The sequence below is a fragment of the Equus quagga genome, chromosome 1, assembly GCF_021613505.1.
Source record: "Equus quagga isolate Etosha38 chromosome 1, UCLA_HA_Equagga_1.0, whole genome shotgun sequence".
Classification (NCBI taxonomy): domain Eukaryota; kingdom Metazoa; phylum Chordata; class Mammalia; order Perissodactyla; family Equidae; genus Equus; species Equus quagga.
This window is the reverse complement of record NC_060267.1, coordinates 58,384,456-58,411,775: the sequence shown is the minus strand read 5'-3', so window position 1 is coordinate 58,411,775 and position 27,320 is coordinate 58,384,456. Positions and strand designations below refer to the sequence as shown.

The 27,320-nt window shown below is 48.0% G+C and overlaps 1 protein-coding gene across 2 annotated transcripts; it reads right to left on the bottom strand.

Annotated features, from left to right (window-relative positions):
- Positions 1-33: 33 nt before the first annotated feature.
- PEX26 (peroxisomal biogenesis factor 26) lies at positions 34-23,485 on the bottom strand. Of its 2 annotated transcripts, XM_046668763.1 has the most exons (6): positions 23,305-23,485; positions 6,455-7,117; positions 4,911-5,051; positions 4,162-4,457; positions 2,773-2,919; positions 34-168 (listed from the first exon to the last, which is right to left on the bottom strand). In XM_046668763.1, the coding sequence occupies exons 2-6, from the start codon at positions 6,727-6,729 to the stop codon at positions 65-67; spliced, it is 963 nt and encodes a 320-aa protein (XP_046524719.1). In that variant the 5' UTR covers positions 6,730-7,117; positions 23,305-23,485; the 3' UTR covers positions 34-64. The 2 variants fall into 2 exon arrangements, with proteins under 2 accessions (XP_046524719.1, XP_046524727.1); XM_046668771.1 differs by lacking the exon at positions 23,305-23,485 and having other exon boundaries at positions 5,959-6,525.
- Between the last annotated feature and the right edge of the window lie 3,835 nt (positions 23,486-27,320).

Sequence of the window (27,320 nt, the reverse complement as noted above, 5' to 3'; positions counted from 1 at the left end):
GGATGAGTCACTCGCCCCTGCCGCAGCAGACCTGAGGGGCAGTGAGGTGAGTGAGGAAGACCACTCAGTTCTGGATGGGAAGCTGGCAGAGAGGAGAAGACACGGCCTCCCGGATCCGATGGAAGATGTGCGCCAGCTTGTAGAGGAAGGGCAGGGAAGACGGAGAAGCTGCAGGGAAAAGGGGAGACGGGTCAGTGTGCCTTCTTTCCCTCCTCCTCCTCCCGTAGCCCACACCCATCCCTCAGAAACTCCAGTGCCTTTGGAGACAGCACGGTTTTTAAAGCATATTTTGATGCTTAACGTTATTTGCTCCTCCTCCCCTCCCCAGTAAAGAATCTCACTTTCTCTAGGATATATTCTCTGGGATATATTTTATTCACTTGGATTACAGTGACCTTAAGCTTGCTGAGAAAAAGATCCAAACTTATTATGTTTTAATCTAACCTTTTTTTTTTTTTTGAGGAAGATTAGCCCTGAGCTAACTCCTGCCCCAGGCCACCATGAAGCGGAACGTGCGCACTTAACTGCTGCGCCACCAGGCCAGCCCCTTAATCTAACTTTTTGATATACCAAAAACTGGTAATGGTGGCTACCTCTGGGGAGATAAATTTGGAAACAGACTTTTCACTACATTCCTTTCTGCATCATTTAAATTTAGAGCCAAGTGACAGTATTACCTATTTTTTATCATAAGTAAATTATATTGAAAATAAAATGAAGTAAAATCTACCTCTTTGGAATTAGAGCTGAGCTAGTTTGTTTGTTTTCCTTATTTGAATTACTGATTTTAAGTGATTTTTTGTTCTTTCTTTCTTAAAAAGAAAAATGTCGGGGCCGGCCTGGTGGTGCAGTGGTTAAGTTTGCACGTTTCACTTCGGCGTCCCAGGGTTCACTGGTTCGGATCCGGGTGCGGACATGGCACTGCTTAGCAAGCCATGCTGTGGTAGGCGTCCCACATATAAAGTAGAGGAAGATGGGCAGGGATGTTAGCTCTGGGCCAGTCTTCCTCAGCAAAAACAGGATTGGCAGTAGTTAGCTCACGAGACTGCTACCGAGGTTAGGCCCGTAAGGCCAGGGCGCTTTGAAAACGCTCTGAGGACGCTTGGAAACAGCAAACTCAAATGGCCCCTTGCCGTCCCCACTTAGGAGACCAGGGTTTATGAGACTAAAGGGCTTATAAGAACCATAAAAAATGGGGCCAGCCCAGTGGCGCAGTGGTTAAGTTCACATGTTCCACTTCTCAGCGACCCGGGGTTCGCCGGTTCCGATCCCGGGTGCGAACATGGCACCGCTTGGCAAAAAAAACTGGAAACCCTTTATTCTAGTCCCTTCATTTTCTTTTTTGGTTGGGAATCCTAAGAACCAGAGAGAAAAGTTACTAGCCCAGGGTCACACAAACAGTTTGTCTCTTTTCAAAACTGCAAGTTTTTGGTTTAATCTTTAGCTCTTCCCGTGTCCCCACAGTCCTTTCTCTCCTTCAGTGAGCTCTTTGTGCACAGCTCACACTCGTCCTTTAACCCCTTTGCTGAACACTAAGCAGGAGTGCTGGCTGAACAGCTCTGTCTCTTGTAGGAAGAATCCCTCATTAGCTCTCAGGAAAGCTAAGGATAGTTCGTGTTTGTTCCTGTCTACCCTCTGACTTTCTGCTTTATTCCAGAGACTTGATAAAAATTTAGAGAATTTTTTTTTATGGTTCTTTTTCTTTTTGAGGAAGATTAGCCCTGCGCTAACTCCTGCCAATCCTCCTCTTCTTGCTGAGGAAGACTGGCCCTGAGCTAACATCCGTGCCCATCTTCCTCTACTTTGTATGTGAGCCACTGCATGGCCTCCAACTAGTGGTGTAGCTCCACACCCAGGATCTAAACCCAGGCTGCCGAAGCAGAGCACATTGAACTTAACCACTAGGCCATGGGGCCGGCCTCTTTCCGTTCAGTTTTGAAAGTTATGTAATTCTATTCTAAGTCTAAATTCACAAGGAAAGTAGAGATTACATCACAACTCACACAGAGTAACACAAAAAAAATCTAAAAAAGTGAGCGCCTGCCTAACCTCTGGCCCAGTGCTCAGCCTTCTGAGGAATTAATCCTCAGGAAACAAGAGGGCCATTCCCAAGAGCACTTAGGAAGCTCATGTCTCCTTCACAGCACAACAGAAGACAGAATAAGAAACAAGCAAATGTCCAACAAGAGGGAGTTATGAAATCAATTACGGAAGCTTCTGTAAATTGGAATATTATTTAGCCATTTAAAGCTATGCTTTAAAGAATATCTATGACATGCAAAACTGCATCTATATCCATAGAAAAAGACTGAAAGTATAACCATTACAATAGCAGGCATATAGGTGACTTCTGTTTTCTTCTTCATACTTTTCTCTATTTTCCACATTTTCTAAAATGTATATGTATTTCTACAATTTAATATGTTTTAAATTAACACAGTTTTTTTAGACATTATGATAAGATTTTCTTTTTTAAATTCTGAGGTTCTACTCAGAGTTCACCCCTGGATAAAGGAGATGGCTAAATGAGCCAGAGTGCACATTCAAGGGCCAGCAGGATAGAATGGACTTTTCTCCAGGCTGCTCTCAGGGACTCCAGGATTAGACCAATCTCCTTCTCTGTGGGTTGGGGCTGACTCTTGCTCGGGTCCAGCAATGCTCCTTGTAGAAGATACTCAGGAGGTACCTCCACCCCCGGGAGGGTTCCCACAGGCCCAGCCCATCAACTGCCCCTTCCCCAGGAAGGGTGGGGCAGAGGCAGGCTTCACTCACCTGGATCAAACCTTGCCACCAAGAGGCAGAGGATCAAGGCAGCCACAAGGCTCTTCTTGAAGGGCAGGGAAAAGAAGTGGCTCACTACAAAGTCCCAAAGCCGGCGAAGAGACATCAGTAGTGACAGAAATTTGTGGGAGGAGGAGCCTTGTCAGGGAGAGAGAGCATAACTTCAGCATAAGTCATGAGAATCAGCTCCCTGCTTCTGAGCTTAGAGTTGAGCAAAAGGTACTGAACTTGCCATCAAATCCCTTTCCTCCCTAATTTCTCCCCAGGGAATCGAAGAGCAGAGGGCTTGGGTAGCCACAGGGAATCCCCTAAGCCAACAACTTGTTTACAAAGAAGTAATCCTATCTCAACAAGTTCATGCTCTTAAGGATGCAAAGAAAAACATTTTGGAGAACAGGATTCAAGTCTCCTAATAGGCAAAGGGCTTTCAAGTAAAAAAAGGGATTAGGCCTATTGTCCACATTACCAAGAAAAAAAACAAGGATCAGTGGGTAAAAAATACGAAGAGAAAAGCTTAAATTCAGCATCAGGAAGAACTTCCCTACAGAACTGTCCAGAGATGGAATGAGCTGCTTCAGGAGCTGGTGAATTTTCTGTCCTTGGAGGTACTCATATGCAGACTAGATGATCACTCCAGGGAAAGGGATGAGGAGGATTCAAGACCAGGGAAGGGTCTAGACTAGAAGACCTTTTAAAGTCTCTTTGTAAAAAAACAACTCCCACACCCAACCCAACGCTGTGTAGGAACCCTTGTATGATGCCAGCCAGGTGTGTGGTGGTGGGTCGTGAGGTGGCTTCCCTATAGAAGTCATTTTATAAAACTGCACTCTAATGGGCAGAGGTGGGCTGCCCCTGAAGATGGTGGACATCAATCACTGAAGAAGACATCCAAGATGTCTAGTAAGTGTAGGCAGATAGGATGCGGGCCAGGGGGGCCCAAGCTGAGGAGACATACTCTTCATCTCATAAGTCAAGTCACCAACTTATCGTGTTAGTTGCTTATTTCCTTGGACTATCCCAAGCACACCTCAGCTGTGTCTGTACTTGGGCCAGCATTCAAAGGAGGAGTAATATCCCACCTAGGCCAGCATGGTGGAGGCAAAAGATCTAATGAGAGGATTCCAAGGAGCAGGTGACTTTCAGGAGACAAGAGCCAAGGTTCTGAGACCCGGCCGGCACCACCTGTCTATATGGAGCTTCTCCTTCCACCGCCATGTTGGCTTGGCTTTCTAAGGAACTCAACAGGTTTCCCATTCTGTGATTTGGAAGTTACTCATACAAAGACTTGCTCCCAAGCTCCCAGGAATGTCATGATGGACCTCAACTCCATGAAAGCCCACAACTCCACTTTACAGAAGCCACAGAAGGATAATGTCCTACCTTCCTGGTTTAGTTTCTGGGCCTCCTCAGAGCCAGAGTGTTCATGTTTCTGCTGTTCCCTCGCTGTGCTAATGGCCTGGAGTGCATCCAGCCGCTGCTCATCACTGAAGGCTACAGAGTCCACCACTAGCTCCTCAGCCTCCGACAAGCAGCCCAGAGGCAGCAGAACCCGCTGCAGGTGAAGTTCTACCAAGGCTCTGTATTCTGGAAGGCCCTGATTGTCTGGGTCTTGGAGCCAGGCACGGACCACTTCCAGCATGGCTGCAGGCTCTTGCATTTTGCTGTATAAAAGAACACTGCAGCCCCAAATAATACAATCCACAAAAAAAGAACAGTCAGTGCTGCACAGCGCTTCATCTCTCATAACCACTACACTTTTCCTATCCAAGTCCTCCCCTCCACCCTCCAGCCCTTCCCTGCTGCAGGCTGACATTGACAAGAATTAGGAATTCCTAAGAAGCAGCAAGAAGCTTTCTCAGCTGACACATTCAACTTCTGTCATCCCACTTCAGATCTCCTATTCCCAGTGTCCCCTCCCTTTCTCTTGTCCCTATCCCATTCTTAAATTCTTCCTTCCTCACCCTTTATTTGCTATGTTTTGAGGTCTGAAAAAAAAAAATAGGGAAAGAATTAGATTTGGAGGGAAATGGCTGGGAAGCGGCAAAGAGGAGACAGAGGCACTGACTCAGAAGAGAGCATGAAGACTCTGGTTCCTGGACTGATCCAGCGAGTCAGCAGGGAGGACCTACCACAGCTCCAGGACTTTGGGGGGCAGCTTTTCAGGAGCCTGGTAATACTGAAGAACCCAGGACAGGACTTCCCGCCACCGATTCATTTCTGCCAGGGCCTGGATCCCCACAACACACAGGGAGCATTTCACCTCCAAGGAGCTGTCAGCAGAAAAACCAACTCGCGTTTAGTAGCGGTTCCCCTGCGTTTCCATTCCCACCTCCGCCTGGGACTCTCTTCCCAGGCAGCCAGCACCCCTATCCTCCCCACTAGGGTTCCAGCGGGCCTCACAACTGCAATCGGTCTCACGGGCCCCGACAAGAGGAAACGACCCTTTTCCCAGCAGTTAACCGTTGCTGTAAACCTTCCAGCAGCAAGCAACACACACCTTTCTCCGCAGTAAAACCAGGCGTAAAACAACGGGAAGGCCTCCTCTAGCCCCGGGCGGAAAGGACCCCGCGGAGCGCCGCGTCCGGGAGGGTAGCGGCCGCCTAGGGGAGGGCGCGACCCCCGAGCGCCGCCCAGGGGGCCCTCCGGCCCCCGGCTCCGGGGTCGGCGGGCACGACGCCACCCCCCACCGCCCGGCGCGGTCTACGCAGCTTACAGCCCCGAGGAACGACGCGCTCAGCTCCGCGAGGCCGGCAGCACCAGGCAGAGCCACGCGGGGCCGAGGCTTCCCTCGGGCTGAGTCTTTCAGGCAGGCCTTCGACGGGCGACACCACGCCCGCCCTGAACCCACTCCCGCCATCCGCCACGGTCGCGAGCGGACGGCCTGGGGGCGGGGAGGACTCCCCCGCTGCTGACTGCATCCCTGACACTCGGTCCAGTCTCTCTTCCCGGCGACCACGCCCCCCCGATCAGGGCTGCCCCTAGGCTCTGCGGCAGGACCCGGCCCCTGCCCGCCCGCGGGTCAGACCCTCACTTTCCTCCTCTGGAGAACGGACACAAGACGACGCCCAGGCTCCCCGGGAGGAGCGCGCGGCGCCCCCGACGCGCGGCGCAGCCTCGGCACGACCCCTCCCGCGCTCCAGGCCCCCCGCCCCCGAGACGCGCGGCGCCTGCACGTACGCGCCCGCGGGCTCCTCCGCCGGGGCGCCGCATGCCAGGGCCCGGCAGGCGCGCTCGCAGGTCCGCAGCGCCGCGCCGAAGTCCCGGTGCACCACCAGCAGGTCCGCCGCCTCCTCCAGCAGGGCCGCGGCCGCCGACCGGACGGGGGCGGCGCGCGCCGGCTCGCTGCTGCGCAGGGGCCCCGCGAGCGCCCGGGGCGGGGCCGCCGGGCTGGGGGCGCCGCTCCTCATGGCGCCGGGCTCAGGGCCGGGCCCCTCGCACGTCGGGGCAGCCGCCGCGCCGGCCGGCGGGAAGACCGCGAGGCCTCATTGCTCGCCGAGGGCCTCCCGAGGCCAAGGCCCGGGGAAGGAAGAGGAGGGGCCGTGTCCACACTCGGGCCTGCGAACAGCCGACCCTGCGGTACCCGGCCCTAGCCCCTCTGGCGCACGACGCGGACCAACGCCACCTCGCCCCGGGAGCGCCGCCCCGGGTTCCCTTCACGAACAGTGCCGCTCACCGCAGGCGAGGGCCGGGGCGCCGGCACCTTCCCGGCCTCGCAGCCCCGGCGGACGCAGGGCTCCCGGCGGCGCGGGGCACTCTGGGAGTTGTAGTCGTTTCCCGTTCCCGGGTGGGCCGCCCTCTGGATGCCGATGGCGGAGTTCGGACTACACCCCTCAGCGTGCCGTGCCCCAGAAACCGTCGCTGGCCCGGGGGAAAACAAACTGGCGCAACCGCTTCGGCATCGGGCAACAATAAAGCGGAGGCTGTGGTGAGACGAGGAGGGCTCCTCATTACGCAGTTCCAGCAGAGGCCGAACAGAGGAAATCCCAGCAGCGGGAGTGGAGCCGCGTGACGCTTCTGAGTCCGAGCTTCTGCGGGGTCGCAGTGAGGACGGCGGGCCCCGGCCCTCTGCAGACAGCCCTCGTGGGAGCCGGGGCGGAGGCGTGGACGCCGGCAGCCGTCCGTGTGAGGCGGTGCAGCCAGGCCCTCGCTCTTCCACAGGTACTGTTTGAACACCTGCTAGGTGCCAGGCTCTGCTCTAAGCGCTGAGGATCCCATAGTGAACTTTTCAAAGAGACAGGTGTCTGCAGTGGCGGAGCTCACATCATCGTGGAAGGAGACAGAAGATTAAAAAGAAGCGAGTAACATACATACAGCAACATGTCAACGGCAATAAATGCTAAGGAGAAATAAATGGAGAAGAGAATTAGGGGTGACAACAGAGGAGGGATAGGGTTGATATCTAGATTTAACTTCGTTTTCTAACAGTAAATCCAGAGTTGAGGCGGAGCCGAGAGAAAACGTGGCCCTCGTGCTCATGACTGGCCTCTGTCAGTGGAACAGTGCCCTTGGGACCAAGATATTCACAGGGTCATTTGTGAGGAGCTCCGCCCTAAGTCCCTCGTCCTCACCAAGCAACGGTCCTTCCACACAGCAAACTCCAGAAGCAAGCAGAGATCTCTGGAAAATGTGGATGCGTCCAAGGCTGAAGTTACCAAAATATTTTATCAGTTCTGCCTCAGACTTGACATCAGATGATGATCATTAGTAATAATATAATTATTGGACAAAATAACTTATTTCTCAAAACTGATTTTAGAAGTCTTCCCTGAAAAATCAGGAAAGCAGTAGGATCAGAAATTAGACCTGACCAGGCCTCGGCAAGTTGAGACTGGCAGGACCACATCCCTTCACTTCCAGGAGGACCGCCTCTAAGTGATGGCTGCCAGAACAAGAGGTTGCTTGCTATTCCCAAATTTTTCCAGGAGATGGCAGCACAGCCTTAAAAGAAACAGACCTGCCAGCAACAAATGCGCCTCAGTAGTGCTGCAGCTCCCAGACTGAGGTCAAGATATTTAACGAAGTGGAAGGTTGCTAAAAAATCGTATAAAAATATGATTGTGTTCTGTTTCTGTGTTTCACCCAATTTTTGATTACACAGGCTTCATAGTGGACTGTATGTCACCAGTTTAACTTTAGCACTGTGGTGCCCACGTTGGTTCCTTATCACATCCTCTATGACTCCACCGTCCCCTCTGTGTCTGAATGTACCCAGAATTTCTCAAGCTAAGACACAGCAATCCTAAATGTAAGTAAATTTATTCCACTTGAGGAAAAGTGAACAGGTATGACATAGACCTAAGCAGTCTTTGTGACTCAGGGCTCATGATGCAAGCTTGGAAACCTCCCCTTGGGATAAAATAAAGAGTGGAAACAAGGACAGTTCTCTCAGGTCTATAAGGCCTCACTCGTTAGTATTTGTATTGTTGGAATCATTCCATTTGGGGAAAACTAGTAGAATGAAACACAAAATCCACATTATGAGCCATCCCCTAACCCATACCCACGCCCTGGAACTTGGTGTTCGGCAGGGTGCTGAGCCTATTGCCTTAATCTGAGGATGTGAACTTGCTCAGCCTGCTTTGAGCAGGCGATGAGTCAGTGTTTTTGTAGCAGAAAGAGGACTAAACTGGGAGATGAGCTACACCACTTAGAATCCTGGTTCCTTCAGTGACTAAGAGCTGACCTCCAGAAAGTCACCGAATGCCTCTGAGCCTCAGTTTTCTCATCTGAGGATATTGATACCAACACCTGCCACACGAGGTGTGGATCAGAAGAGATCATGTGAGAGCCCATGGAACTCTTTAAACCACTGGAATAGTTGAAGCTAATATAAGGTGAGGTGGTATAATATACTGGGGAAGGAGTAAGGAGAAGAAAGAACCTCATTCTACCTCAAAGTTCTGTAATCTTCCTTTCTGACCTAGAATCTGACTCGACTCTTCCTTACCAAAGGTCAGAGATGCCCACAGCTGCAGTCAGCCCAGCCTGTTCTGTCCTCTGGTTCTACTGGTTCTGCATTTTGTGACAATAGATAGCATCCATAGCTGTCCATTTGAACACATCCCACCCAACCAGAGCCCCTCAGTACAGGGATGTCGGTGGTGAAGCTCTGGGCACAGTAGGATCATGCCTAGTGTGACCTTTACCCAGAAGCCACCCAAAGAGATAAGTATTAGCAGGGTGGAGATAATGTTTGTCCAGGATGATTGAGGGGTGTGCCTGCCTCACTCCAGGCCTTCGTAAGTTGGATGGCATTTTTATGGCTCTTTTTTAAAGCCTGAACTTGGAGTTCAGGGCAAAACTCAGTGCTTCCTGTTTGCTCCTCTCCATGTAGACACAGCAAAACTCTTACTTTGCTTCTGTGTCTAAGAAGTAATCATCATAATCATTCTGTAGAGCACTTTGCAACAGTCATAATGACGGCTCCCTGTATGTAGGACAGTATTAACTATGTGCTAGGTGCTGCTCTGAGTGCTTTACATGTAACTCATTTTAATATCAACAACCCTGGGGGCCAGTGCAGTGGCATAGTGGTTACGTTCATGCACTCCACTTTGCTGGCCCAGGGTTTGTGGGTTCAGATCCCGGGCGTGGACCCACACACCATTCATCAAGCCATACTGTGGGAGTGCCCAACATACAAAATTGAGGAAGGGTGGCACAGATGTTAGCTCAGCAACGGTCTTCCTCAAGCAAAAAGAGGAGGCTTGGCAACAGATATTAGCTCAGAGCTAATCTTCCTTACCAAAAAAAAAAGTATATATATATATATATCTCAACAAGCCTGTGACAAAAGTCCTAGTGTCATTCCTATTTTGTCGATGAAGAAACCAAGGCAACAGAGAAGTTAAGGGACTTGCCCAAGGTCACATGGGAAGTGCAGAGCAGGGCTGGGACTTAAATTCAGGCAATTTGGCTCCAGAGCCTCTTCTTCACTAATGTATAATGCTGGTTGAACAAGCTACTTTCACTTATCTTAGTTGAGCTTGACAGCAAACCTGTGAGCAAGGTAACACACGTATATTATTATTTTTCCTATTTATAGATGGGAAACTAAAGCTCAGAAACTGCCTGAGCACAAAACACGTGCTTTCAATGGCAAAGCTAAAACAATTACTGGAGATTTCTAACCAGATCCTAAACCCAGGGGCATTCTTCAAAGGGCTGTCTGTCGCTCCTCTTCGTCTCCCCTGAAGGTGACTGGAGGAGCCTCACTAGGAGACCTGTTGTCCAACTTCCCTCGTTTCTCACCCACCCCAGGAGTCAGAGGATTCGCTCAGAAGGCCGAGCAAATCTTCATGATGCCAGACCAAGCCTGAAAAACAAAACAAGTAATGGGTGCTCACTGGGGATAAGTCAGCCCTGGCTCTATCGTGGAAGTGCAGAAAGATGCTCTCTCCCCCAGCCTTTCCTGATCACCCCTAATTCAAGCTAATCATTCCTTCCTTCAAACTCCCAATCGTGCTTTGTTTTTTATGCCTCTCTGTGGGTCCTTCCCAATTTCCATGTTTCCGTATAGTTATTTGTGCCGCTCCTCTATTCTTCTGTGCCCTTCCTGAGGACAGGGGTAGAGTCTTGCCCATCTCAGGATCCCTGTGCCATCTAGCAAGGTGTAAAACAGTAAGCATGCAATGCCCTGGGAGACCCTGCTTCTCCTGAGCTGTCTCATGTCATTTTGTCCTGACATTTAGGCGGCCTCACTGGTGATCACTGTATGAAAAGGTTGGAAGCTGAAGAGATACATGCCGTAACTCAGCCCCCAAAAAAGAGAGACACTTAAAGTTGTTTCTAGATACTGATCCCACAGCCTGCCTTCTTGTCTATGGGTAATTTGCAATGTTCCTTCTAGTGCTGTCTTCCTTATTTCCCAGGAAATAGTTCAATAAACTCAGTCACCTTGAATGATAAAATTTTAGAGTTGGGAGGAGGTTTATCATACTACAGTGAAAGAAACTGAGGCTGGGGGAGGTTAATCTATGGCCTGATATCACACAGCAGAAGAACGCAGCATTCCTTTCCCTATCCCGTGTTGCCCCAGAGAGGACCTCACCTTTGCTTAAAAATGTTTTCTCGCTAGCCCAGAAATCTCTGCCAGTAATCACTTTGGGGTAATTCACAGCATCAGAAGTCACTCTTGATGCACAGATACGGGCTGGGAAGAGCAGCGCTGGGAGCAACTGCGGGCCATTGACACCAGTACGCCAGGGCTATCCCCTCCCCTGCAGGGAGAGCAGCAGTGGTTCTCAAAAGCTGCAGGGTCCCCCTAGCAGGCCCTCAGGGAAAATGAGAGGCAGGGGTTCTCGACACAGCTTTAATATCTCAAGAATAAATTGTGTATTTACTTGAAGTAATGCTACAAATGTTATTGATTAAAAGATTTTGTTTAGGAGACAAAATATTCTGAATATAAGAGGGATGGAGGGGTAACTAAAAGTGGTCATTTGTATTTAAAAGGCTGAGAACTACTGACAGAATATTTACACCCCAAGTTATTTCCTGAAGTGGGATTTTGGGTCAGCCCTGATTAAGGTATTTGGGTAGTGGGGGAGGAAAGAGAAATGTTGGGAGGATTTCCAGAAATCTTAATTTTATACCTTATCCAGGAGAGAGTAGAAGGAAAAGAAAGAACCTCAAAAGTAAGAACTCAAAGAAGCTCAAGGGCAGGCCTCCAGTCGCACCAATCCTGGTAGCTTTAGTCAACCCTAAAACTGGAGTTCATACTCAGTTGACTACAGCAGGTAAAACAAATATTTGCCCAACCTGTCCCATGTGTCAGGGCCTAAAAGAAATAAAAGGGATTGCAGTTTGCTTTTGTTTTTGTTCTAATTACTATTCTCAGACTGTTACCTCCCCAAGCCTAGTGCCATGCTGCATAGATATGCTGACTCCACTCAGCACCTGCCTCTGGAGCAGTTAGAATGACTCTAAGAAAAACACTAAAAGGTTAGTAAGATGAGAAAAATAGGTGTCTGAGCATATTCTTTAACTGACAACAACTCAGATCGTTTCAAAAATTTGTTAAGAACTACTCAGCCAATCTACCTGGCTTTGTAAAGGCCTCTTTCTCTGCAAATCAGTATGCTCAGAAAAAATTCCGCTTCCTGGGATCCACACAGCACAGCTCTAGGAGGTGCCATTCCCAGCAAGTCTGTATGAATGGCACCCCATGGAGTTGTGTGGATTTTACAACCCACAAGGCCAAACATGGCAGCCCTCTTTGTTCCTGGCTCCACATTAAGTGGGCTTTAATGCTGAAGTCCAAAGACGTTCACTTCTTTCTGAGGACAATCTCAGTTGTTTGTGGCAACAGGAAAGAACCTGCCTTTCCCCCCAGCACATGTCTTTTGTCCTCATTGGGGATGGGCTGCCCAATGGACAGTCTGCTTGCAAGCTTATGTGGACTCGCCTGTGGGAAGTTCTCTGGGAAGAAGATCATCACGAATGGTAAGGCATGCTGTCATCCCTGCTATTTTGTGTCCCGCTGGGAAGTGAGTTTGTTGTTTGTGCGTCTGGTTCTGAAAGGCAGCAGGACAGTGGAAGCAGGTTGTAGGTAGGTTCACCACCCTTCCCCTAATCCCTCAGGACAAAAGGTATGGGCAGCATGACGAGTGGGTGAGTTCACAGTTCTCCTCTCTGACAGCTGAGTCTAAAAGACCAGAAAGAATAGAGGTAGAATAACAGGAAACATGTTACCGTAGCAAACGAGGAAATTCACATGTATGCAGGCTATGATGGAAACCACCGTATTCTTACAGCCTACAAAATAAACAGAGAAGAGGTCCTCTCTTGCTCTCTTCCCAGGGCCATCATTCCCCTGGCTCCATTCATTCCCCTCTGACTTCCCTTCACGGGCATTTGTCAGTATGATTCTCACAAACTACTCCTTGTTGACGGAAATTCCATTTTCCATACCCAAGAAAACATTCTCCAAGGTTAAAGGACCGTCATATGGATCTTCCTAGTGTTTTACAACCTGAAATCTGATTGTTCAACATCTGCCCTTTTATATCTTTTAACTGTTCTCGTTAATATATACCCAGAGTAAAAATAATCCAAACAAGACAGAAAAGGACAAGAGAATAAGAATCATCTGAAACCCACCATTCATAAATGACCGCTTTTAATGTTTTGATGGACATCCTTCCATAAATACACATAGTAGGTATGTGTATTTAGTGATAATTATGCTGCCCTGTAACCTGCCTTACTCACAGTATGTCATGGGACTCCTTTTTTTTTTTTTTTTTTTTTTGAGGAAGATTAGCCCTGAGCTAACTACTGCCAGTCCTCCTCTTTTTTGCTGAGGAAGTTTGGACCTGAGCTAACATCGTGCCCATCTTCCTCTACTTCATATGTGGGACGCCTACCACAGCATGGCGTGCCAAGCAGTGCCATGTCCACACCTGGGATCCGAACTGGCGAACCCCGGGCCGCTGAGAAGCGGAACGTGTGAACTTAACCGCTGCGCCACCAGGTAGCCCCTATGAGGCTCCTTTTTATTCTTCATTTGGATATTGGTATTACCTACTACCTAAAACAAGAAACGAATAATCCTGCTGTTACTAGTGACAATTTACATGTTTATAGTTATTTGTAGCTAAAAAGCAATTGTACATCCTTGATCTTGTATAACCCTGAAGCTGGGAAAAAGTCTTTGGGAAGTCCATCTCCCTCCTTTGTGCATTTAATTCTAATCATTCCTCAGATTGGTGTAGTACTTTACAACTTAAAAAGTCCCTTTACATTATTTTATTTGATTATTACAAAAAATCAAAGCGTGAGACAAATAATCATAATGCAATGATAATGCATTGATAGTCATAACTACATTTAGATTTACATAATACATTGATAATGGTCACAACTACGTGTATTGAGAACTTGGTGTGCGCCAGGCTCTGTGTTAGGTCCATTACAATGCATTGTCTCGTGTAGTCCTCATTATCCCCATCTCAGAGATAACAGAGCTAAGGTTTGGAGAGGTCAAGTAATTTGATCAAATTTCCACAGCAAATCCAGGTGGAATTCTAATGCAAATGTGTCTGACTTTACAATTCCCGTTTTTAGCCACTGCATCATACTGCCTCTTATAACAACTAAACTTTGTACACACTTTGCAAAACATTCTAACGTATATTGTTATGTCCATCTCCTAGATAAAGAAAGGCCCGAGAGGTGAAATGATTTGCCTCAAGTCTCAGAGCCAGGATTCCAGCCATCCTGACTCTAAGCCTGCTGCTGTTGGCACTCCACTGTACCAGCCTCTTTCTTCTAATTAAGGGTGCTAGGTCTCAGTACTCTTTTTCAAATCTCCAGAGAAGGGAGTTCTTATTAAGATCTTTCAAAACTCCTTCCTACTGCAGTGAATTCTCTGTTCCTTCTTCAGAGGGAGCAGAGACTGACAGCTCTTTGTCACATTCATGCACAAGTTGGGAAGACGTGAAGTTCGTGGAGCTCAAATCCAGTCCGAATCATCCCTTCTCTATGACTTTCTTATGCTTTTTGACAAAGGGCAGAGTTGGTGTGTCTCATTCTCTCCTTTCAGAGAGGAGGAGGAGAGCGTTTGTTCTTGAGGATAGGAAACTCGAGCTGATGAAACAAAATGGAAGGAGATGCAGGGAAGCAATTTGGTGCAGGGTGCGTGGAGATGTGCACAAAGGGATTAGGCAGCATCTCTGACGTGGAGACGAAGAGTGGGTTGGTGGAGGCAATTAGGCAATCAAAATTAACGTTTTCCTCTTTAAAGATAACAATTTTTATTTATAAAGCACTCCTTGCTGGAATGAGCTCAAAGCATTTAATGGGTGCTGGCTAATTACCCCACCCAAGAAATAATCTGGCAGCTGGAAAAAGAGAGACATAATTATCCCCATTTTACATATGGGGAGCCTAAGCCACAGAACAATGATGCCTTGCTCAAAACCAGCTCACAGAGAGCTGAAAATAGAAGGAAAGCCTTCTATAGTACCCTTCCATCCCAGTGTATTCAGGGCTCCTGCTGTGTCCTCCTGAGGAAGGACAGCCCACTTGCTGGCCAGGAAAAAGCAGCCGTCACTCATTGGGAACTACAGTTCCCAGACACCAAGAGGAGATAGGGCTGTGCCTCTAGTGCCCATTCCAGATTCCCAAATATGGAGAAGGACATGGTTTTGGAAGAACAGAATGCTCACCCTTGAGAGAGAGAGGGAGGATGAGGTAAGTTTGGAATATTTAACTCTATCACTTAAACATCTGCCCAGTCTTTGAAATATAGCAGCCAAAGTCATGATCTTTTAATAAATCTTTCTAGTACATCTCACTTTGTAAAAAGTGCAATTAGTCCAGCAGAACCCTGTTTTCTCCTAAGAGTAGGTGTGTGCTGAGGGGGCAGCTGCAGTTCTAGGAGATTAGATACCCTTTGCCAAAATCCACCCAGCTCAGAAAATGATGGTGGTGGTGGCAAGAAGGGAAATCCAAGTGGAGAACAGCTCTGCTGTGATGGGAGCAGACATCCCAGAGGCTGGGGCTGGCAGCTGGCTCACTGAACCAATGGCCGAGCAGCCCTGGGAGGACAAAGGTTACCCTTTTTCTGCCTTACAGGCTGCTCAGCCTGCTGAGTGAGAAAGGCATGAAGGAACTCTCCCCCCACCCCCTGTCTTTATTAAAGCACCTACCTTAAGGCACTGGGCTAGATGCTGAGGGGATACAAATCATAAGCCCTCAGGACACTTATGATTGGGGGAGGAGGTAGATACAAAAGGAAAGATGGAGCAAAGGGAAGGAGGAGACAGACAATGCAAGGCAGTGTATTATTTGTACTTTTCATCCAACATATACTTATTAATCACCCACCATTGCCAGGCACTGTTCAAGCCACTTGGAATACAATGGTGCTTCTGCCCTTACAGATTTTATATTCTGGTAGCCCCTGGATGTCTAGGGGAAGAGTCTCTCCTAGCAGAGGGAAGAGCAAGTGCAGAGGCTTGAGATGGATATGAACCTGGTGAGTGTGAGAGCCAGCCAATGCGGCTGAAGGGGAGTGGACGAGGGCAAGAGCAGGAAGAAAAGAAGTCAGAGAACTATGCTGAAGTCAAACCACACAGGGCCTAAGAAGGATAAGGGGGAATTTCATTCTCATTGTAATGGGAAGCCATTGTTTCTAAGCAGTGGTCTGATGTAAAGTGTCAGATGAGAGGAACAGACTTCTGAAGGAGTTTGGAGAATAGAGAAGAGATGTCGCTGAGGTGGGATGGACAAGGAAGGCTTCCAGCAGGACGGGAAGCTGAGCGTCAGTGATCAAATTGGATTCCGATCTAGAGAGGAGGCATTCCGGTGGGGAGGAACTCCAGGAGCAAGGTGTGAAGTCAGGATGACACATGGCATGTTCAGATCATCTGTCGCAGATGTGGTCGTGTGAGGGAGTGGTGGATGGTGAGGTTGGAGGGAGGATTGGGAAGATTTAAAGTCTCTGTGTCAGAGGCTCTGAATCTCCGGTTAAAAGCAGCAGGGAGACTCCAATTCACAGAGGCATTAGTCAGAGGCTTAAATGTCCAGTCTGAGAACCTGCTCTCCACCAGGGGGCCAATATTTTCCCCTGAGAGACTTGTTGCTTTGAAGGCTTTTGAGTCCCACGTGGAATCCAAGGCAACTGAGGTACACAGTGCAGAGTGCACCGTTTACATCGTACCATATGTGAAAGGCACCCCCTAGCATATGACATAAACCACAAGGCGAATCTGCCCTCCGGAGCTGTGCAATGGCAGAGGTACTGATGAACATTTGGGAGGACAGAGTACCAACCTGCCAACAGGTGATGCACAGTGCCTCAGTAGCATCATGAGGAGAAGAATGGGGTGAGAGGGAACTGGAAGGGAGAATGGAGAAGAGGGGGATTAAAAAAGTGCAAGGAAGAAGCACTTAATTTAGCTCATCTTTTTGCCTAGTGAAACGAAACGTGAGAGGGAAGTAGAGGTTCAGGGAGAAGTAGACGGGCAAGAGGGGAGAGAAGGATTGCTCAGGTGGCTGAGCTGCGAGTGGTTTTAATAGAACCGCCCTGTGGCTATGATCCCATTCCTGCACGATGGTGTATATCACCATATGACTGGTCTGTGGGCCTCAGGCTGGTGGTAAGCTGCCCAGCCAAGCTACTCTTTGGGGGGATCTAAATGAGACCTTGCCCCTGAAACAGACAGCTTGACCATCCAGTTACTGGGCATGCAGGATAAGCTGTAAGTCTACACTGAGCACCTCACCAAGAGGTTTCATCCTGACTGTTCCCTTTCTACCTGAATTTGGGGAACCGTAGTGCTGTCCCAATAGATCAAAGCAGAATAAACGCAAAGCAAATGACATTCCGCACTGTGCCTTCTTCTTCTCCCTACCCTCAGCAGCCAAACAGAGAAGGGAGTTTGCATGAACAGGGAGCAGGAGAATGTTGCATGTGGGGCACGCTTCCCTTGGAAAGGGCAGGGGCTGGTATGTTTGGGATTGGTATGTTCCCTGCCCTGTCAGATCCATTTTAAATGCTCAATAACAGGAAGTAGCAATAAAACATTCCCTTGGGCTGTCACACTGAGGCCCACAGCCCCCGAGACATGGTGGGCCCAGCAGATTCCAAAGTGAGCCATGTGCCCAAATTCCAACAGCGGCACCTCTGAGCCACTCACTTTTCCTCCCTTCCCAATTAGTCTTTGCTTTGGGAACAGTATTGTCCTTTACTCCCTATACTAAATACAACTGGCATACAGCTGGCTGCAAACAAGCTACCCTGCCCTGCCTCACCCTGCAGATGCCCATTTTCAAGAACCAGCGAAGAAATTCCTGACTTCAGCATGATAGTCTCGAAGTATGTGGAAAGAATCTTTGATCCTCAGGACGATCCGAGAATACCACAGCTGTGCCCCATCATGATGGTGGAGAACCTCTGCCCACCTGCCTTCTTGCCTTCGCCTCCACTGGCTTGACTACGCAGCTTGCTCTTGAGCCTGGGCTGTGAGAGATGATGCAGCCATTGACTGCCATTGGTGGGCACAGCCAGTAAGACTCCTTCAAGGAGCGTGGGCTCATTCCCTCTACTGGAAGTGGCTTGCTGTTCACTAGCCTCTGCCCACCTCCCAGCCTTATTTCTCACGCCCACATCTCCAGTCGGAAGGCCCTCTGCCATTTTCCTGACCCACCCGGCTCTCTCTGAACCTGGGACTTTGAATAAATTATTCCCTCTTCTTGGGAGCCTTTTCCCGCTTCCTGGACTGGCTAACTCCCTTTAACCCTCTAGGTTTCAGCTCAATTATCATCTCCTCTGGGAAGATTTTCCTGAATCCCTCTTCACCACTCTCAGGTAGATTAAGTGCCTCCCTGTCTGTATTCTTGTAGCAGCACCCTATACTCGCCTGTATTGTAGCACCCTAACCGTCTGTTTACTTACGTGAACCTCCCACAAAACTATTAAGTCCTGCAGGGTAGAGAGCTGTGTATTTTGTTTCTGTATTTCCAACTCCTAACCCAGTGAAGTGGTCGTGATTATTTGTTCAATGAAAGAATGGCCAGGATCCCTTGGCCTGATGAGAAACCAGGTCTCCACCAGCAAGGTAAAATCAAGGCTGAGGTCTCAATTTTCCAGACCAACCACCTGTCATTAACTAACACATCCAGTTCAGGAAAACTAACTTCTTCATCCAACTCTCACACCCTCCCTCTGCCTTCCCCACCCCCACCCAGTCGCCACCCCACATCTTGCCACCCTCCACTCTGAGGCTCCCCTTTGGTACTTGTTTGGCTAAGAAAACACTAGTGTCTCTCTGGATTGCCAAAAAGAGAGCACATAGTATCTTTAGGTGGCAACCTTCATTTCCCTCCTCCTCTTCCTAAATCAGGAGAATGTTGGCTGCTGGCATTCTTCCAAACTATGTTGGTTCGGCTTCCACTCCCATCCATCCCAAGTCCTACCTGAATCAAAGAGGGAATACAAAACCTCAAAGAGAGCCTAGAGGTGAGAGGTGAATTCAGATTGAAAAATAAGATCTGTACAAGCAAAACACAGAGGTTGAGATGACCTGCATTCAGCTGGGAGGGCTGTGAGGAGGCTTGGTCAGACTCTGCCGTCCATCCTGAGAGCATTTTCAGGCAGGGTAGGGTAACAGACGAGGAGGAAAATGACGTTAGGTGTCAGTAAGGGCCTCCTTAATGAGCTCAAAGTTTTAACAGATTTCCACTGCAGGGGTATCTGCCTGGAGTGAGGGTTGGGGAGTGAGTGCAAGACCGCTGGAAGCCCCTCCTACCCTGGAATTCCAAGCTCAGGGCTGGCCATGGCCTTCCTGGGACCCAGGTTCCTTTCACTGGTGCTATCTTTGATCTGCAGTAAGTTAGCAAGTGGAGGAGGGTGGGAAAAGGCCACTCCTAAAGGAGGCGATTCAGAGGTCAGGATGCCCTGAGGTGACTCTGTGAGCCGTTTGGATCCCAGAAAAGTGATCTCCAGTGTTCAGGATGCCCTGGGCTAAGTGGGTCTGCAAAGCCTGACCCTTCAACAGAGAGGGGACAGGGCCAGGACCCTCTGATAAAACTGCAGAGGCTTCCGAACTCCCTTCTTCCTTCTCCCATTTCTAACAGCAGCCTATGAGCCAGGCTTGATTGTACCCACAGTCCTACCAGGTGGTTATCAGGGATACCATTTGACTGAGGCTCAGAACAGTTAATAAACTTGCCCGAGGTTCCTGGTTAGGAAATGCCAGAGCCAAAATTCTAACCCGCAAATGTGACACCAAAACTGCTACACCACACCACTCCGTCTCTCAGGGTTTCTCCCAAAGGAACAAGTTCAGTGAGTTCCAGGGAGCGGAGGTGGGGACACGACAACGTAGTCTAGGCTGCATTCTTCCCTTCCCAGATGTGGAATGAATAAAAGGGAGGACTGAGTTCTCAGTGCCCCTCAGACACCTGTGTGCAGCATACAGCACTGCCTCTGAGGACCAACATATGTGAAGCCCAAGGTGTCCTTTGTCCTAGCTGGGGCAGTTCATCCTGGCAAAGCCAGAACTCAAAGGGCTGTGCAGGAAAAGCAGAGTTAGAGGAGGGTCTGGATCTGAGCAAGTGTCCTGGAGTAATGGAGAGGGCTCTAGCCTGGCTCAGAACATCCAGGTTCTTTTTCTGGTTAACGCAGAACAAGTTGCTTACCCTCTGATCCTCAGTTCCTTTATCAAGGAAAGAGGGTAGGGGGTGAGAATAGAGGGACTAGGATAAGTAAATGCCCCCTCTACTGACCTAAGTTGTAAAGACAAAGTGCAATCACTGATGTAATAGAAAATTGAGTAAATAAGGTACCATATATAGTTGTGTTTGGTAAAAATCCTTAAGTTCTTGTATAGTTAAGTCTCCAGCTCCAAATGTTTTATAGACATTCTCCAGGTATATTTTTTGGTGGTCAAATGGCTCAGCCTAAGTTTTGAGGCATCCTAGGGTTCCCTGTGATTCTCATTGGCCAGAGTGCCCAACCTCATCAAATCTTGAGATCAGTCCGTGCCTGGCTGTCCACTCCCAACATGAACAACCTCAATTCCACTTTGCTGAACCAGTCAAGCTCTTTCTCATCACTGCACCTGTGCAAACTCCACACCCTTAACTAAGAATACATACTTGGTCTGACCATGCTCACCCCGACGTCTTAGGTCAACATTCAAAAAGAGGCTGTGCCTTTTTCACATCATATCTTCAACAGTTAATGCAGTGCATGGCACATGGTGGGTGCTCAGTGAATGTTTGATGAATAGATGAATTTCCTCTGATTTCCCTCCCCATCCGCACTTATTTTTCCGTTGCTGTCGAGATGGTGATCTTTCTGAACTCATCCGGTGGGAATATCACAGAGATTAGCTAATTAATAAGGGTAAAGCTCTCCTGACGCTTGTGTTAATGTTTATCAGAAACAGCTGGGAGTGTAGTGACCCAGGGAGACAATGATGAAAACCTTTGGCCTTCTCAGACCATCACTACCTCCAGTTGCCCCTGTTTTCCTCTCACTGCACAGACACCTAGTGGGAGGCCTGTCCCTTGATCTTCAGTGCTCCTGGGACCCTGCTCTCTTCTCCTGGCAAGGCACATCCCCAGCATCCAGCCTGGAGGATGAACCCCACCCCACCCAGACATTGCTTCTCCCTCTGGTGGGTTCTTCTTGCAGCTGTGAAACAGATGGAGCCTTTGAAAGCACTACAGGGTCTGGAGGCCACAGCCACCTGCTGCTGAGGTTGCCAACTCCCTTTTCCCTTTCCCAGATCAGATTGTGGGGGTCTGGGAATATGAAGAAGGGAAGTTTACTTCGTTCTTCCCTATGATAGAAAAATGGAGAGGAATGGTCACTGGCAGTGAATAAATCAAAGCAAAAGAACCATGCCAGCTGGAGACCATTGGGAAAAAAATCAGCAAATCCATGAATTACCCTATTTACACTAGAAATAAACTGACAGTTTAAATCTTTGCTTAACAGATTGTGCTGAAATTATAGGCCATTCATGGAGACAAATGCATGAAGCTGTGTTTTAGCCCCTCTATATTCATCGAGGACTTCGGCACCAAACTCCTAGTCTTCCACTCCATGCCAAGTCTTGCTATCATCCTGGGTAACTTCAAAGTCAAACAGACCAGTTGTTTACAAAGCAGGGATCAAAACCCATTAATTTGTCACGAAATTGATTCAGAGGATTGTGACTAGAATTTTTTTTTTAAGAAACAGAATAGAAATAAAATATCAGAGTAGTTCACATGTAGGAAGGGTGGTTTGGGGGTAAAATATTTCAATAATAAATACATTATTATATATAACATATACTAATAATTATTTCAATAACATAAGGCATACATGTGTCCTAGGTCATGATGTAAAATACATTTCTTATTGTGGGCCATAATCAAAAGTTTAAAAGGGCTAGAAGAATATACAAGAGAATATTATTCAACCTTAAAAGGAAAGAAAATTCTGACACATGCTACAACATCAATCAACCTTGAGGACATTATGCTAAATGAAATAAGCCAGTCACAGAAGGACCAATACTGTATGATTCCATTTATGTGAGGAACCTTAAATAGTCACATTCATGGAGACAGATGGTAGAACGGCGGTGGCCAGGGGCTGGGTGGCGGTGGGGAGACTGGGGACAGAGTTTCAGTTTCGCACAATGCAAAGCTCTGTGGATAGACGGTGGTGACGGTAGCACAACAACGTGAACGGACTTCATGCCGCTTCATATACTTACTGCACTTAACACAAGGCACTCCATACACTTTAAATGATTAAGAGGTAAATTTTATGTTTTGTGTATTTTACCACAATTTTTCAAAAAGCCATAGAAGGAGCCTCCCATGCCATGGCCTCACTTTCAGTAACCTTCACCTCCACCCACTTCCAGCTTCCATCCTCAAGGCCGGGATCCTGGCCATCCTTGGGAACCTTTTATCTCCCACTATCTGATCTCAACCTCCTGTCTTTCCTGCTTTCTACTCCTGTTATTCCCGTTGTACCAATGCCTCTCCCTCATTGCATCATTTAAGCTCTTCGCCACCCTTTCTCTTCCCGGTTAAGCCACCTTCATTTCTTTCTGAATTGCTGCAACAGTCTCCTTATGGGTCTTCAAGGGAGTCTTGCCCCCTCAATTCATCCTCTAAATTGCATTAGCAGTGATATTTCCCTCTTTTTTTGAAGATTTTATTTTTCCTTTTTCTCCCAAAGCCCCCTGGTACATAGTTGTGTATTTTAGTTATGGATCCTTCTAGTTGTGGCATGTGGGACGCCGCCTCAGCATGGCTTGATGAGCGGTGCCATGTCCATGCCCAGGATTCGACCTGGCAAAACCCTGTGCCGCCGAAGCAGAGCATGCAAACTTAACCACTGGGCCACGGAGCCGGCCCCCTGCAGTGACATTTCTAAAACTTAAATCTGGGGGGCCAGCCTGGTGGCATAGCAGTTAAGTTCATGCTCTCTGCTTCAGTGGCTAGAGTTCGCTGATTTGGATCCCAGGTACAGACCTGTGCACTGCTCATCAAGCCATGCTGTAGCAGCATCCCACATACAAAATAGAGGAAGATGGGCACAGATGTTAGCTCAGGGCCAGTCTTCCTCAGCAAAAAGAGGAGGATTGGTGGCAGATGTTAGCTCAGGGCTAACGTTCCTCAAAAAGAAAGAGAGAGAGAGAGAGGAAGGAAGGAAGGATGGAAGGAAGGGAGGGAGGGAAGGCGAGAGGGAGGAAGGAAGGAAGGAAGGAAGGAAGGAAGGAAGGAAGGAAGAAAGAAAGAAAAAGAAAGAAAGGGAGGGAGGGAGAAGAGGTGGGGGGGAGAGAGAGAAAGAAAGAGAGAGAGAGAAAGGAATGAAAAGAAGAAAGAAAGAAAACTTCAATCTGATCTTAACACTCCCTATTGAAAACCCCTCAGTGGCTCTCTATGGCTATCAATGTAAAGCCCTTAGCTAGGCAGACAAGTCAGTTGTAATGTGGCTTCTGGTTAACATGCATCCCTTCTTCGCTGTCCTCCTGCATGGCAATGGGCAGTCTTTAACTTTACCTGCAGTTCTTCAAGCTTCCATTTGCTTCTGAGTCTTTGTCTTCACTTCCCAAAGTCCTGTGACTCAAGACCGTGTTGTCTATCACTTCCTCTAAGGAGTTTCCTTTCACCCTTGCAAGGCTGGATCTAGGGCCCTCGAGTGAGGTCCTACAGTGCCCGTTGCATGGTCAGATCAGAGCACTCATCCTGCAGCACTGTAATGGCCTGTTTACTTCCCCATCTGCCCTCACTACATGGTCACCTGCCTTCCTAAAGCCAGGTACTGTATCTGATTCATCGCTGCCCCCGTGCCTATAGCAATACAACCACATGGCAGATACTCCCACAGGTTTTGAAATCCAAACCTGGGAATCCGGTTCAGTCAATACTTTCAGATGGAAATACTTTTGATCAAGGCCTAAAGAATGGTTTATTAAAATTAATAACAGTGACTATATTTGTATAGCATTTGCATAGTTTACGGGGCACCGTCATATTTTTTCCCTTATTTGACACAATAACCTGCAAAATAAGAAGGAAAGCCACTGTCACCACTACATTATAAATGAGGAGACTGTGGGTTGTCCAAGTTCAGAAAGTTAGTAAATGCACAGACAAGTGCTCACCTCTTTCTTCCACTCACTTTTCCAGGATGCATTTAACCTTTAGGAATGAAAAGAATCCGAATAATTAATCCCCAAATCAGGACCTTTCAGGAAACAGAGAGTACAGTTGTCCCCCCTTATCCTCAGGGGTACATCCCAAGACCCCCAGTGAATGCCTAAAATGCATAGTATTGACCCCTATAGATACTGTGTTTTTTCCTATGCATAAATACCTGTGATAAAGTTTAACTGATAAATTAGGCACAGTAAGAGATTAACAACAGCAAGTTCTCTTTGACAAATCTGAGCGGCCAGCATCACTTGTGCTTTGGGGCCTTTAGTACGTAAAATAAGGGTTACTTGAAGACAAGCACTGCAACACCAAGAAAGTGAATCTGATAACGGAGAGGGCTAGGAGGTGACCAAACGGGCGGGTAGTGTATACAGCGTGGATGCGCTGGACAAAGGGGCGATTCGTGTCCCAGGCAGGACAGCGCGGGAGTTCATCACACTATTCAGAATGATGTGCAATTTAAAACTGGTGAATTGTTTACTTCTGGAATTTTCCCTTTAATATATTCAGACCACAGTGGATGGCGGGTGACTGAAACGACGGAAAGAGAAACCGCGGATGAGGGGGGACCACTGTACCTATCTTCCAGCTTCTCTGGAGCCTAGCAAGGTCTGAGCTCACAGGCACTGCAGAAAGATTAACAGGTTCCGCTGCAGCAGAACCATCCCTGACATGGCTCGCTTTCTCCATATTTTCCAATAAAAGAAACAAAACCAAGCACCCTCAGGACCAGCAGCTAACAACGAACATACTGGGACTTTTCCTTAGGTTCGCCCTACATCTCTGCATTGCAAATGAAGCCCAGTTTCTTTCTTTGATTCTCAACAGAGAGAAATAAATAAAGCATGAATATAATTTCTATCCCATCTGCATCCAAAAAGGCAGAAAAAGAGAAGAGTTTATCACTGTTGCCCGTATGAATAACCTCTTCCTTCTGCCCTCTCTAGTCCAAGTTAATTCTGATTGCATTTTGCATAGGATCTACTTTCCAAGCATTCAATCTTTTTATTTGTTCTTATATGGGCCCTATCCAATCATTCCCAATCTCTTTTTTACTTTTAAAGCCAAAACCGGATATGGATCACTAGTAAGATTGTGGGTAAAGCCAAGAATAGTGGGAGGATGACTTCACGGACCTGGGGCCTTGCCCACGATGCTCATTTTAGTGCATCTCAGATACGAAATCCAGCCGGGCTGTCCATGGAGCAGGGTGAGCACCGTGAGGCTCAAGGCTGCCGCCTTTGCTCAGGGAAAACGCAGAGAGATCACCAAGACCGTGAAAACCCTTCCTCTTCCTACACCCCACCGTCACTTTCACCTCTGTCTAGACCAGTTCAGTACTGGCAACTGCCTCTTGCAAAGCAGAGCTGATCAAAGCCTGAACTGTGATTTCGGGGGCACGGAGAAGGCCCCGTGTCTATCTCATCAGAAGTCCTGGGATTTTCAGAATTATCCTGACTTCAAATACTGTATTCTTGTTTGCCATAAATCATCAAATTATCCTAGAAGTTCCAACATTTCTATTTCTAAATTACAGCTAAGAAGAAGCTTCTTGCATCTAAAATCAATTAAAAGGGCTCTTTGGGCAGACAATGGGTCCAAATTTTTTATTCAAAAAGATATGGTCAGTGAATCCACATTTTTCCAAAAGCAGTATCCCCTTCTGCTTGCCCTAGCCTACAATTCCACAGTTTATTCCTGTGTATCTTAAGGGGTGGTCAGGCTATTAGTGAGCAGATATCCCTGTGGGAGACACTGTTTTAAATTTTTATCAGTCATTTATAACTTAGAGGGAATGTGTTTCAGATGCTTTGCTGAAAGCGAAGTTTTGATCAGGAGAGAGGAAGACAAGAACTTGAGACTAGGATGGTGCCTCTCAACCTTTTGTCATCACACCTTAAAGAAGGTTTTTAAACATCTTTTTCCTGGTCATCGCTCTCCTCAGGAAATTTTAATACCACAGATACACTGTATATCTATTTGCGTGTTATACGTTTGTCAGAGCTTTATACATCAAAAGAGTACGGGTTTTTTTCAGCCCCCTGAGAATCAGTCCCTCTGCTTGGGGGCAGTTTCACCTGCGTGAGAGTGCATAGTTGAGAACCCATCATCCAGAGGGAAAATATACACATCACTTAGCTGAGGGCCCCAAAAACAAACTCCTCATGCAATGCTGTCTGCTTGGTCTGACCTCGCTGCCTCTCTGCATCCTCAGCAGCCACTCCCAGGCTTCAGGAGCAGAATGTAGCCACATGCAGCCTCTCCCCAGCTTGTGGGGACCCATCCTTCTTGCCCTTACAATATCTAGGTTAATGGGCCCTTGAGGAAGAGAGAATTTTGCTGGGCAGGTAGATTCCCGAGGAACACTTGTGATTCTCTGTGAGACCACAGGCAGGGTCAGATACCCCCAGAAGGTAGACAGGCATTGGTCCAAAGGTATGCAGGGAGGGTCTGCACTTTTCACCCTGTGATGGATGAAGAGAGGACCTGGCCGCAGGAAGCGCAACTGGTAGGAAGGGGAGAGAAACCCAGCTCCACCCTCCCCCAGGAGGCAACAAGACACTGCTAAGAAAAGCATCTCAAAGTGCTTATCCAGAGCCAATGTTGTCTATTGTTTTATTAGTACTAGTTACAGCCTTGGTAACTGGCAATTACAAACTATTTGGCTTTAAAAGAGCCCCGACAGATGAAAGCTAAGAGAAAAAAAAACAGAGGAATAAAAATGCAAGGCAACTGAGAGCAACAGATGAAAGGCTGCCCCCTACAAATACGAATCTAGATTAGAGAAGGTAAACAAGACAGTGCCAGCTAGGGCTGTCCAAGGAGACAAGAAAGGGTTCTATAAATATAACCAGAAAAAAATATTTGTCTTAGCCGATGAGATCACCACACATGGCCCATGATAGGGATCTTTTGTTGCTCACTTAATTGAAACTTGGAAGAGAAGAGAAATGAGAGCAGAGATCAGACTACTGGCCCACAAGTTCTGTGTTTCAGTAAGCCATTCCATTTTTAATTAAATGCAGCTGAAGTCAGTAAGATTTGTTACCATCAGTCTGGACTGTGGCCTGTGTTTTTACTGACTTGCTGGCCCCACCCTTTCCACCCACTCTCACCCCCAGCCACAAACTGGCTAGTGGCCTACCCACACTGAGCAAACGGGGCCCAAAACAGGAAGCGGCAGGTGGCCATGAGTTGGACACAGGCCTAGGGGAGGGGAAAGGCTGAACAAACCCCAGCCTTCACTTCCCAGGGCCTCCTTTCTGTCTGGAGGATACTCACTGGATGGGCAGGACCGAAAGGAGAGCTGGAGTCCGCCACAATATTCAGTCCCTGCTCTGTGCCAAGCAGAGTTCTAG